The sequence below is a fragment of the Castanea sativa genome, chromosome 11, assembly GCF_040712315.1.
Source record: "Castanea sativa cultivar Marrone di Chiusa Pesio chromosome 11, ASM4071231v1".
Lineage (NCBI taxonomy): Eukaryota > Viridiplantae > Streptophyta > Magnoliopsida > Fagales > Fagaceae > Castanea > Castanea sativa.
Window position 1 is genome coordinate 34,193,331 of NC_134023.1, and position 14,294 is coordinate 34,207,624.

General features: G+C 36.7%; 1 protein-coding gene across 1 annotated transcript; it reads right to left on the reverse strand.

The window, feature by feature from the left end:
- Positions 1-574: 574 nt before the first annotated feature.
- LOC142617472 (uncharacterized) lies at positions 575-9,965 on the reverse strand. Its single transcript, XM_075790352.1, has 5 exons — positions 9,713-9,965; positions 9,579-9,628; positions 9,382-9,487; positions 9,208-9,266; positions 575-793 (listed from the first exon to the last, which is right to left on the reverse strand). The coding sequence occupies exons 1-5, from the start codon at positions 9,854-9,856 to the stop codon at positions 742-744; spliced, it is 411 nt and encodes a 136-aa protein (XP_075646467.1). The 5' UTR covers positions 9,857-9,965; the 3' UTR covers positions 575-741.
- Positions 9,966-14,294: the final 4,329 nt, after the last annotated feature.

The following is a 14,294-nucleotide window of genomic DNA, read 5'->3' on the forward strand; positions in this document are numbered from 1 at the left end:
TATTTTTAATATTTTTTTTAATAAAGTGGTTGTGGGTTTCATAAACAGTGCACTTTGCCTCCTAAAAGCTGAAACGCGTGCATAAAAATAAAATAAAAAATAAAACGCCAGGACCCAAATATATACTATATATTATCATAGGAAAAATGTTCTCTTCTCCTAAAATTACCCTCAATTTTTAATATAAAGCCCAACTTTATCCCTTCATTCTAAAGATAAAAGCTGAAACGCATGCATAAAAAAAAATAAAAAAAAAAAAAAACGCCAGGACCCAAATGTATACTAAATATTATCATAGGAAAAATGTTCGCTTCTCCTAAAATTACCCTCAATTTTTAATGTAAAGCCCAACATTAATTTCAGCACATCTCACGTCTCACATATGATATGACACAAAGTTTGCTCCTCCATACCTGTCAAAGGCGACAAAGCACACCTGACACCTGGTATACTTATGGCCCATTTACAAAACCAAATTCTTAGAGGCTTTTTTTTTTTTTTTTTTTTTGGCTTTCTCCAACTTTTTTTTTAAAGCATGCAATCACTATGTTAAAAATCACCATAAAACGCCATAAATGTCAAAGATAGAGCGACCAAAATAAACTTAAATGCTTAAATATATTGTTACATTTTTTTTCATTTTCTTTTTCTTGGGGATCCTTTTAAGGGAGCGGGGGAGCAATGGTAGGGGCAGGGGCAGAGAATATGCGCCATGTCAGAATGCCGCCGATTAACGTAACTTTAATAGTCAAAGGAACCCTTGATGCCCTCAAGACTCTCTCCCATTGATAGCCTGCAATAATATGAACATACATGAGATCAATGGGTAACTAACTTGGAGATTATAACATTGTTTAGTACGTGTATTTAAACACATGTTTTCAGTTTTTAAATAACATTACACACTTTTTCACACACTTTTTTATCCACAAATATTTTTAAAAAATACAAACGTTATTAGAACAACATTACCAAACAGCATATGTTGTTACTAAACTAACTTGTAAGAAGTAATGGAAAAGCAAGACAAACCAACCAGAAAGACATGACCTACATAAGTTTTGTTCATTGGTGAAGAAAAGGAACATAGGAGATGCATCAAAAACACTATCAAAGAGTCCTGCTCTGAGATTAAAGTCTTGTAAGGATGGTATCAATTCTATATGGGTCCCATACAAATATTCTTTTCTTCTTCTTTTATTTTTATTTTATTTTTTATATCTAATAGCGAATTCCAATGGCTAAGAAAAATCCAACAATCCTTAAGTTATGTGACCGGGTTATTTTGCCAAACAAGAATTTTGGAGTTTTTGAGAGAAAGTGAAAACTAAGTTATGAGTTATGGGTTTTGATTTTGAGTTCTGAGTATTGAATTATGAAAACTGAATAATGGCCAGACCAAATGAACCCTTATTGATTAAAAAAAGGCTCTATGGTGATGGAATATTAGATTTGAAGAGAGGTCTCTTTGTAGGAAGGAGGTCTATCAACGCCTTACCACCACCAACTTTCTCACAACTCCTATCACCACTGACATTAGCATTGATACCATTTCACCAGATACCATGTCAACAATTTCAAACACAAATCCCCATTCCCCCTTCCTTATCCATACCTCTACCCTCACCCACTACCCCCTTTTGCTCAATTCCTACATGTGCTGGTACGAAAAAGACTTGACCTTTACCTATTTTGAAAATTAATGGATATTGGATAAACAATAAAAAGAAATTAGGATTGATCGAGGAATCCTTGACCTCTATAGATTACTCAGCATAAATAATTCTTATCTGATGATTTTATTCCAGTAAACTAATGCTCCTTTTATACAAGATAAGCCCAGCATTTTAGGAACAAACTATCCTAACAAAACTCAAACACTAGCTCCACTAGCCGTTACCCCCCAAACACTTGATAAACAAATTCCCTTATCCTACTAAAATGCAAATACAAATGCAATTAATCCTAATATTATGCAACAACTTATTCTGATCCTAAAATTAAGCAAACATCCAAATATTCTGCAGCAAGCATAGCGTTAAAATCTAACAGAAAATCCACTTCTTTTGCCCGTAACAACTCTTCCCCCCTTAACAAGGGCCCTTGTCCTCACGGGCAAGATCTGGAAATTGATGCTTCAAGCTGCTTCAAGCTTCTGGAAGTCCTCTTTAGTAGCATCTGCTGGTGATAAGCCTTGCCAATTCACGGAAATTTCAGTCTTGCCTCGCTGCTGCCTTTGATCCAAAATTGTTTGACTATTAAGGACCACAGGTAGCTGTGATTGAGCTAAGACATTGGCCACTAACTTACCTTTAAGCAAGGAAGCATGAAACACTGGATGAATGCGAGACTTGCCTAGAAAATTTAATTTGTAGGCAACCTTACCAATCCCTTGGAGGATCTGAAATGGACCATAGGATTGTGGAGCAAGCTTGTACTGTATAGTGAAATCAAAACCAATCAATTTGTAGAGCCACCTCTCCGGAAACCAATTAGGATCCATCTTGATTAAATTTCTATGGTTCATTCTCACTAGGAATCTTCTCCCCAGGAGGTAGTGACGCCACTTTTGTGCTGCCGTGATGAGTGCCAACATCTCCTTTTCATAAGTTGAGAGCAGCAACTTTTTCCCATGAAGAGTGTGGCTGTGAGAAGCAATTAGTTGCTTTTGTCGCAAGACTGCTACTATTCGTGATCTTGAGATATCACATTCAATGATAAAAACTTGGTTGAAATTTGGAAAGGCCCACACTAGTGCTGTGGTCATGGCCTCCTTCAGCTGCTGAGAGATTGACTTAGCCACAAGGATACAACTAAATAAACTCTTCCTTAGCATCTGGGTTAGAGGTGCTGCAATCTTATTGTAACCTTTAATAATTTGGTGACAGTACCTTGTTAATCCATGGAACCTTCTCATGGCTTTGGAAGTTCGAGGTTGTGACCAATTGAGCATGGCTGAAATTCTTTTGGAATCAACAGACACCCCTTGTAATGTGATTTCCCTTCCATCATATACAAACCTCATGATCAGTTTGGAAAAATCCCATATTATCTCCCCAAGGGTGCATAACCATTGTGTCCCCATTACCACCTCATACCCGTCAAGGGGTAGGATGTAAAAATCAGCCTTAGTAAAGAAATTGCCGAGTTTGATTGAGACTCCAGTACACCTTCCTCGGCTGACCAGCTTCTCTCCTGATGCTAATTTCACCTTAACATGCTGTCCCAAATCTGGTTGTAGCATGAGCTTTATTGCCAAGCACTCACTAATGAAGTTATGGGTACTTCCGGAATCAAGAAGCACAATGGGAAATGCGTTGCCAATCTGCCCTTGAACTCTCATGGTCTTGGAGCTATTAATTTCGCTTATAACATGCAGCGAAATTTCTGAATTGTGAGCTTCTCCAAAGGACTCCACATCCATGACTACATCTCAATCACCCTCTTCATTGCAAGTTTCTATTAAGAAAAGCTTTTTACACCGATGACCTGGTACAAACTTCTCATTACAATTGTAACATAAACCCTTCTCCCTTCTCTCCTTAAGCTCTGCTTGTGACATTCGTCGCACCATTGATGGAGAGCGTGAATCGGGTTGATCTGTCCCCACTGGAGCCATTACTTGGCTGCTGGTAGTGTTTGGCTGAATTATTTTTCTTTGAGAAGCGTTCCGTGCCTCATACAACCTAGCAAGTCCGATGGCTGTGGTTAAGTCAGTAGGACGTCCAGCCAAGACATCAGCCTTGATGTTCTCCTTCAATCCACTGACAAAACAACTAACTTGACGAGTAGGTGTCAAGTGACCCACCTTGGCAAGAAGTTGTTCAAATTGGGATTGATATTCTCTAACTGATCCCATTTGTTGCAATTTGGTCAGCTCTCCAAAAAAATCATGGAACTGGGTTGGTCCACATTGCTTCAGAATGTATTGATAGTAGATTGAAGTCAGGTGTTCCAGGAGTGTTGTGTAAGTTGGATGTGGAGAAGGCATATGACCATGTGAGTTGGGGTTTTTTAATGTATATGCTTCAGCGCTGTGGGTTTTCAGAGAAATGGAGAAAATGGATAATGTGTTGCATCTCTACTGTTAAATTCTCCATTCTAATCAATGGTAGTCCTTCTGATTTTTTTGGTAGTTCTAGGGGGATTCGGCAAGGGGACCCCCCCTTGTCTCCGTTGCTATTTGATATTGTTATGGAGGGTTTGAGTTGTATGTTGGATGTGGCTGCTACTACTAGTCAGTTCTCAAGCTTCTCTGTAGGTAATACGGTTGGTAACTCGGTGATGGTGTCTCATCTTTTGTTCGCTGATGACACTCTTATTTTTTGTGATGCTGATCCTACGCATATAGTGTGTTTGAGAGCAATCCTGGCTAGATTTGAGGAGGTCTCAGGTTTAAGGATTAATTTGGGAAAATCTGAGTTGGTCCCTATAGGGGTGGTCTACAATATGGATGTTTTGGTGGGGATGCTGGGTTGTAGGCAATCCTCTCTTCCATTGAGATATTTGGGGCTACCGTTAGGAGCTAAATTTAAGGAGTTTTCAATTTAGAATCCTATTTTGGAGAAGATGGAAATGAGATTAGCAGGGTGGAAGAGGTTGTATCTATCTAAGGGGGGTAAAGTAACTCTTATTAAAAGTACTCTTTCCTCATTACCTACATACTTCCTTTCCCTTCTGCCTTTACTTGGGAAGGTGGCAAATCGTATGGGGAAGTTACAATGAGATTTTCTGTGGAGTGGTATTAATGGTGACTCTAAATTACACTTGGTCAGTTGGGCTCAGGTTTGTAAACCGCTGCAGGTTGGAGGGTTGGGTATTAGAAGATTGAGGAGTTTTAATGCTGCCTTGTTAGGAAAATGGTTATGGAGGTACGGCATGGAGACCAATGCTCTATGGAGGAGGGTTATTGAAGTGAAATATGGGAATGATTAGGGTGGTTGGTGCACGAAAAAGGTGACCAGTGCTTATGGTGTTAGTTTGTGGAGACATATTAGGAGTGGTTGGATGAGTTTGTCTAAACTACTTCTGTATGATGTGGAGGATGGTATTCGATTGAAGTTTTGGAAGCATGTATGGTGTGGAGATTGTACTTTCCAAGAGGCTTTTCCGGAGCTCTATTGTATTAGTAGAACAAAGGATTCTTCAGTAGCAGAGGTTATGTGTTGGTCTGGTGGGAGGATTCATTGGGATGCTAAATTTTGTCGTCCTCCACAAGATTGGGAACAAGAATCCTTTGATCGGTTTATGGATATGGTCTACTCTTCGACGGTACGGGGATTGGGTCCGGATCGGTTGTGTTGGAAGCCAGCAAGGAGTAGAGGTTTTGAGGTTAGAGGATTCTATTTTTCTTTCTACCTTCCTACCATCTTATCCTTCCCTTGGAAGTTGATTTGGAAATCAAAGGTTCCTCCAAGGGTAGCTTTCTTTTCATGGTCTGCTTCTTTAGGTAAGATTTTAACAACAAATAATCTTCGCAAACGACGTGTGCTAGTTATTGATTGGTGCTATATGTGTAAGAATTGTGGGGAGTCAATGGATCATCTTCTTCTTCATTGCCCCATTGCTTGTGAGTTGTGATCGTTGGTGTTTTGCTTGTTTGGAATTCATTGAGTTATGCCTCAGAAGGTTATTAAGTTGTTTGAGTCTTGGCAGGGTAAGTTTGGAAGACTTAGAAATATAGAGTTGTGGAGAATTGTGCCTCATTGCTTGTTATGGTGTATTTGGCGCGAAAGGAATGCAAGATGCTTTGAGGGTTGTGAACGCTCTATATTAGAGATTAAGTCTTTTTTCTTAAACACTCTCCTCGTTTGGAGTGTGGTTTTTTGTCCTTTTTCTTGTTCTTCCCTTCCTGTTTTACTTGATCGTTGTAATCTTGGTTATTGATTTATGCTCCCATAGTACATTCCCAATGTACTCGAGTTGGCTGTTCTTCATTTTTTAATAAAATTTTCGTTACTTATCAAAAAAAAACTTATACTTTACTTGTATATAGTAATTTTCACACACTGATACCAATCACATATTCATGCTCATGTACAAGATCCATTGAAAGCTCACACCCAGACCAAAAACCTTGGATCTCAGAATTGAATTTGGCAAGATCACACATCATTTTCTCCATAGTTCCATACAGCATGTTATAAATTTCCTCTTGACTTGTTAGAGCTATTTACTGGTGGTTAATTTCTTCTACATGTTTGTCCAGATATACCCTTATCATGCCTTTAGTGTAACCCCATTGTAGCGTTGTCTTTGGCAGCAAAACTACACACTCTTCTTTTAATCACACCAAATTTTAGTATGTTATGCAGCTGAACAAATAGATCCTGATGAGCACTTTAATTAATATGCAGTACTCAGTGATGACATAGTCATCGCAGATGTTATGATTGCAGACTCTGATTTATATGAATTTTGCTAAGCTTTAAGTTCTATATCTATCCGATGCCTTGTATATTTTAACTATCCATTTGGATCAACAGTGATTAATGTAAAAAGATCATCATTATTAATTCAATACTGAGTCAAGCGGTGAGAATTTACATTGATTCAAAAGAGCAATTGTGTCAATAAAGTGAATTAGAAATTCCTTTCATTCATTATTGAAAAGACAGATGAAAGGAAGGCTTTAACAAACGCTTATAACTAACTCTTCCTTTATGTCAATGTGTCTTATGACTGTCTAATCAGCCAAACTGACAATACGGAAAGCCTTCTTGTTGCAGAGAGAGACAGTCAAAAGAAGGAGGCTTCTGCAGGCAATTCTATAATCACAGGGAGTTCAGACCCAACTTAATGATGGCTGCAAATGAGATGCATGAGATCTCTTTGAGTATGAGTCAGGTGGTGCAAACATAGGGGAGCAGTCCTAAAAGACCTTCTCCAATATCTTAAAGCAGGAAGACAAAAAAAAAAAGCTCCATTTTGAGACCGCAACCCATTGTGGAGCACTTTCTCACTGACATAGTGATTTAAGTACAAGACTTGATTTGTTTTTAGGGCTTCGGTACATGAACACAATTGGAAGGAAAAAGAGTCGAAATTTAGACTACTCACTGTAGTTCTGCTTATAGAAGAGATTATTAGAGAAGAGACAACCCATTTATGATCCCAGCTGAGAAGACTAGTAAAAGGTTGGATCAAGAATCATAAAGAATTTCTAGTTTGCTTGAAATGCTACAGGTGGTTAGTGCTTCTGACCACAATTGGTGTATCATAAAATAGGTTTAGTTGAGGAAAACAATGCTTAGAAAGGGGAAATCTAGCGTTCTTGTTGCCCTTGGGATGGATACACAGGTAATGGTTGATGCTTCAGAGTAAAATTAAATAAAATTAAAACAGCTTTTCTCAATCTTTAAAGGTATGATTGGTTTCTCCTTTGTTAGTGTGATTGTTTAGGAAACCTAGCCATGACTATCTAAGGTTTATCTTTTATTATTTCCCAACAAATTCATTATTTTAACAGAAATCAACCATTAAATACTTTCAAGATTCAATCTGTAAAATAATAAAATAAATAAATAAACAACTCAACTATCCCTAAGTCATTAAACATTAAATCCGATCCAAGAAACCTTCAAGAATTTATCCAGAAGCCTAATTAGTACTAATTTTTTATAAAACAAACTGCACAAGTTGGTTCAGAAGCCACTGCAGTTTCTATTTTGCATTGCTATGCTAGGTTGGTGACCTTCTAACACCTCTATAAGTGTGACTTTTTTTTTTTCTAATTCAACACTCCCCTAATTAAAGCCATGGTTTACATTTCTCTTATATCTATTGAACCAACAAACAAAAGGCTATGATATTACATTATTCAAACCAAGATCACATGAAATGTTAAATCAAGGCCTGTTGACTCTCTGAGCGCCTCAAGTTTTTAACCTTCCCTTGTCAATTTACTACATTTAACTCGAACCATCTTCTTTTGGTAATTAATTTTTTAATAACTAATACATGCCTAAGCTCCCAAACAGATAAGATGAAAGACCACTCAAGTATAGTCCAGCACCAAAGAAAATCTTTACAATTAAATCCCCACAAAACCCCAAGTTAGAGTCACAAACCACCATTGGCTGAGTTAACACTTAACACCCACAAATCTCATACCACTTTCCCCTTTTTCAACAAAGAAGTTCCAAAAATCATTTTTTCCTCCTACGGTAGACATGGGTTTACCTCTCTCAAAGGAATCACTAAACACTTCCCTTCAAAATTTTCAATGAACCACGGTCCAATCCTGAACCAACCATCTGGGTAAGTCCTCAAACCATGTTTTGTTTCAGCTCAAATCAAAGTGTCCTTCATGAATCAACAATCCAAAAATATTAATAGTTTTTAACGTAACCCTATTTCGTCATATCTACCCATGTATTTATTTAACTACATTTTGTAAATTTGAAAATTTTGTTAGGATGATATACTTCTTTATTTCCTGGACAAATTCTCACCAAAACACTATCATAACTTAATTAGTTTATTACACCCGCAGAAATGAAGCTACATATCAGGTGACAGCTTAAGGAGGGAGAGCGGAAGAGAAACTAAAAAGGAGGAACCCGAATAAGCCTAAACACTTTTAGGATCTCCGAGGTTTTTTCCACATTTCCCAACAAAAGATAACCCAATAGACAGAGAGGGTAGGGGAGTTTTTATTTTTAAACAATTTTCCTGCAATTTTTTTAGATGTTTTAAAATATTTTGATAGTTGTTATTTATAATAAACATAAAAACCTAAAGATATATAATAATTAATTACTGAATCCCCATCATGTTGTATCCTAATTTTGTCATGAAAGGCTGAGTAATCGTATATTTCAGTAGTATTGTGGCTGTATCTTAGGTCAGAAAGCAATTCTATCAACAGTTAATTATTATCTTCCTTTCGTTATAGCTGCTGAGATCAATAGGTCTCCTTATAAGACAGCAGAACATTATAATCTTTCGGATCGCACCAACAGATGACTAGATTTTTTTTTATAGATAATCGGATATGTGGTGTTTTTTATTTTATTTTTTATTTTTGAGTTTCAATAGCTTCTAATGCTTGCTCTTTATCATTAGACCATGACAAAATTCTTTTATTACATTGCATGATTAAACATATCTTATTCAGCTATTTATAATTAAACATATCTCAACTCAACTAATAAGCCTTACACACTTATAACAATAATACCCAAAAAAAAAAAACATTAAACTTACTTGTGCATACAGTACTTGAATTCTTGGCTCCTAATGAGATCTTTCTCTCCTTCCTCAAGCTACAATTAAACACAATCATTTTCAACCCCAAATACCCAAAAAACAAACAAAACAAAACCCATAAACGTAATTCAATTTCCAATTAAAAGAGGAGTTTTTTTTTTTTTATCTCACCGGATCGCTGCCGTATACAAGCTCATAACAAGATGGAGAAAGGCATTTCAAAGCACAATTCTCCTTATCAACCACTGAAGACTTGCATTGCCAACCCCACATTCCGCTAGTTTTTAAATTAAAATTAAAAACACAAAAAATTAATTAATTGATTAATTAATTACACAGTGTATTTTTTGAAAGCGATCAATTGTTACCTCTCGATATCAGCATAGCACTCGTTCTTCTTTTGCCTCGTCTCAGCATCCTGTTGTGTTTACAATTTTTAAATATAGATATAAATAAAATAAAGAGAAAATAAAAAGAGGATTTGGATTTGAGAATTGCTTACTGAGATAGGGCGACGAGATTTGGCAAAGGATGTAGAAGAAGATAATAATAGAATTGAAATTATCAAAACCAACAGAGAAGAAAATCTTAGAGGCTTGTTCTTCTCCTTCTTATTACTATTACTATTACTATTACTATTAGCCATTTTGAAATCCGATTTTTTGGATATCAATTTGGGAGAAATGAATAGAGTCGTTGGGAAGTAAATCGGTGCAGACGATAGTCTGACTCTGCTACTCTCGTATTTTATTATTATTATTATTTTTTAATGAAACTTCTTCCTCGGTTTAAATGGAGGGGACAAAATGGCAATTTTATTATTATTTTTTTTTAACTTAAATAGTTAATCAGTTTTGCATTAAGTGGAGTTTGAATTCCACATCCTTTATTCAATCAAAACTTAGTGGAACTCATAAATATTTTTCTCTTTTGTATATGTTTTTTTTAAGTGTGTTTAAAATACGTGATATTAAATGTTGAAATCTTGTTTTGAAAGCACGATTTCACTTAAAATTTTGTTAAAATAATTTTTTTTTCAATTTTCATCATTGAGTCCATTTTGTTTTAAATTTTGAAATTGTGGTCTCAAAATACGATTTAGATAAAATTACTAGATACCAATTCAAATAATTAATTTTATAAATATATTATTTTACAAAAAAATTTTGGGTAATAATTCCTATTTCTTTATTTATATATTTAAAAAAAAAAGATATTTAAAACATATGACATAGGCTAAGGCATGGATTTTTAATTTATTTTTTTAAGTATAAGTATAGGTTCTTTATCAAAAACAAAAAGTATAGGGATAGGATACCAATTTATTTCTTATTTTAAGATAAATGATTTTATTAATTGAGTAAATAGGTAGATAATTTAAACAAATCGTGGAAGATTGGAGGAGTCCGTTTGTGGGATACTTCGCAGAAGGAATCTTACTGCAAAAGCATGAAGAGAGGTACAAGCTTAGAAAATTGATGACCCGTTACTTCCTACACAAAGGAATCTTGCTCAAGAAAGGGTATGACAGAGATCCACTATGATGTCTACGACCAGAAGAGACTGGGGAAATGTTGAAGGAAGTACACTCAAATGAGTGCGGAGAACACCAAGGGAGGAAGAAGCTGTACTAATGCATCTTGTTGATGGGCTACTACTAGCCCACGATGAAGGACATAGTAGAATTTGTGAAAAAGTGTCACGGCTGCCAGGTACAAGCCAATTTGATCCATACCCACTGTAGAACTTGCAAAGCATGGTTACCCCATGGCCCATCCACATGTGGGGGCTCAATTTGGTGGGACCAGTCAACCCACCTTCCAACAAGAATATCTGGATCCTAATGGCTACAAAGTATTTCACCAAGTGGGCAGAGGTCGTATCACTTCGCAAGGTCACTAGAGGAGCTGTATCAAACTTCATTAAGGAGAATATAATCGCGTGTTTTGAAGTACCTCACAGAATTATAAGTGACAATGGCACGCCGTTCGTGAACAAGGAAGTTTGAAAAATGCTAGAGTTTTATCAAGTAAAGCATCACCGATCATCACCATATTACCCACAGGGAAACAGGCAAGTAGAAGTAACAAACAAGACCCTCATTAAAATTATTAGCAAGATGAGCCAAGAATACAATGGAGGCTAAATAACACACCCAGCAGTAGGGTGTGGGCTTATCGAAGTTCATCGAAATCTGCCACAAGATTTTCTCCTTTCTCCTTAGTATAAGGAAGGAAGGCATCAGCTTAGCAGAATCGATGATATCCTCCTTGAGGGTCATGCAGATGCAAAGGAAGCAAAAGGGAGAAGAAGGTCTTCATGGCAGAAATGTGCGAGGATTTAGAGGGACTAGACAAAAGAAGAGAAGAAGCCTAAGAATGCAACTGTAGATACAGGTAGAAGATGACTAAGGCTTATGGCAAAACCAAGCCAGTTGGTCCCAGACACCCCTTTTCGTCAAGATCAAGCCAATTGATTACAAACACCCCTTTTTGTCAAGATCACTCTAGTTAATTGCAGACAATCCAGTTGATCGTAGACACTCCTTTCGTCAAGACCAAGCCAGTTGGTCCCAGACACTCCTTTCGTCAAGACCAAGCCAGTTGATTGTAGACACCCCTTTTGTCTAGACCAAGACAGTTGGTTATAGACACCCTTTTTGTCAAGATCAAGCCAGTTGGTCGCAAACACTTCTTCAGTCAAGACCAAGCCAGTTGATTGCAGACTCCTTTTTTTCAAGATCAAGCTAGTTGTTCACAGACATTACCTTCGTCAAGATGAAGCCAGTTGATCGCAGACACTCCTTTTGTCAAGACCAAGCCAGTTGGTCACAAACACCCTTTTTGTCAAGATCAAGCCAAGCCAGTTGTTTGCAGACATTACCTTTGTCAAGATCAAGCCAGTTGATCACAGACACTCCTTTTGTCAAGACCAAGTCAGTTGGTCATAGACACCCTTTTTGTCAAGACCAAGCCAAGCTAGTTGATCACAGACGCCCCTCTTTGTCAAGATCAAGCTAGTTAATCGCAAACACCCCTTTTTGTCAAGATCAAGCTAGTTGATCACAGACATTACCTTCGGTCAAGATCAAGCCAGTTGATTGTAGATGCTATTTTTGTCAAGATCAAGCTAGTTGGCCGCAGACACCCTTTTTGTCAAGATCAAGCCAAGTTGGTCGTAGACAACTCCATTATTAAGACCAAAATAAAAAATAAAAAAAATCTCTCAGTCATATCAATTGTCAAGAATCATGAAAGCTCTTAACACTGTAGTATGAGTATGTGCTCAAGGCGATTGTCGTAGGTGCATATTCATGTAATATTGTGTGTACATTCACTGCGATGTGATTGTCTCGATCCATGTCTCCAAGTGACATTGGTATCCTTGTGCATGCGACACGTACCAATATGTTTAACACTTTGGAGGGCTTTGGCTGGTCACAGTGCGAGTATGTCGATATGCGCCATATACACGAAAGTGAAACCCTGCCGATGCGCCATAGTGCACTAAATGTGAAACTCTGCTGGATTTTCGCCATGAAAATGGGGCATTCCCATTGCTGTATTCTCACGTCAAAAGCTTGGTGAGAATAGCGTTTGGCATGCTATGATGCATTTGAGGTGAGCACTACCATGAAAATAAAGCGAAATGTTGCCAAATTTCACCATGGAAATTTAGCAATGAATTCAAATACACTTGGAAAGCATCAATTGGGACCACACTCATTTTGAAACCAAACATCAAAGTCCAACACATTTAAAGCCCCATAAGCTAATGCCAATAGCCTATTTTCAACTACCAATGTCTAAAAATTATGATTTTACCAAAATAAAGGTCTGCCTTCAGACAGGCGTTGTGGGGTGCCTAACACCTTCTCCACATGTAATTAGACTTCTAAACTCAAGAATTAATAGTTTTTACCTATCTATATTAGATAAGGAAAAATGACATTTTTCTTAACCTAAGATCGGTAATAAAATCAAATAGAGTCAAGTAACTAATCACACCTTAGAAAAAACACAATGATTGGTGGTGAATTCACTTACCCTTGCTAATATCCTTAAAATCGACTCATATTCTAGTCACAGACCCAAGGTACGACACACTTCCTTATCACTCTCGCACTGAGATATAAAAAAACGTGTGAGTGTCGCCACGATGGGTGGTCGAGCAGCCATGAAATGTCAACACTAGCAATCCCCATCTCATCATAATCCTCCACAGTGGCGTCAGTAAGCTCCTTGCAGCAATCTTTATCCCTGATAGCCTCTGTCAGGCACTCTCTTAGGTCTCTAAGAGTACTCTCAACTCTAACCTCAAACTCCAATGTATAATCCCTTAATATATCTACCGGAAGGCAGGGATAAAGAGGATCCAAAACCGATAGTGTAGACACTCGATTTTGCACTCATGATTTAATCAAGGAAGATGACTGAAGTATGTTAGGATTAATACCCTTAAATCCTATTGTATGATGCTATGTATGATATTATGTATGACATTATGTATGACTTAATATTGTGATTGATAAATTTGTTTTATTATTATTATCCAAAATAATGGTAACATGAATATGAGACATTATCATATAGTCTATGAGATGTATTGTATGTGATTTATGTGATTTAGTCACAGAAGATGTAAATCACAAGTTCCTTATAAACTCAACATGTAGTTCGTAGTCAATGATGAAATTGGGCATTTCATCTGCAAAGACTAAACATATCAACTAAGATGATTTTTCTTGATCATGGAAATGGAGATTTCTAGTTGGTATGTTGATATGTTTTAAGAGTTAAAACATATTGAACTGGACCGTTGTGAAATTTATTATTCTCCGAACGACTGTCAAATGAATAATAAACTTACAACTTTTATTTACATGAACTCTTAATCCTGAGAGAATAATGAACCTGATCATGAAATGTAGGTTTCTTTAATATATCAGGAATGAGATCTAAAGTTACGTTCAAAATCTCAGTATGTTGGGCAACCACATTTAGTGTTGATGGAATATATATTCTCAAGATGGAATTCATAGTCTCTTAACAGAGGTATAAAATATTCCCTTGAGATAAGTTTAA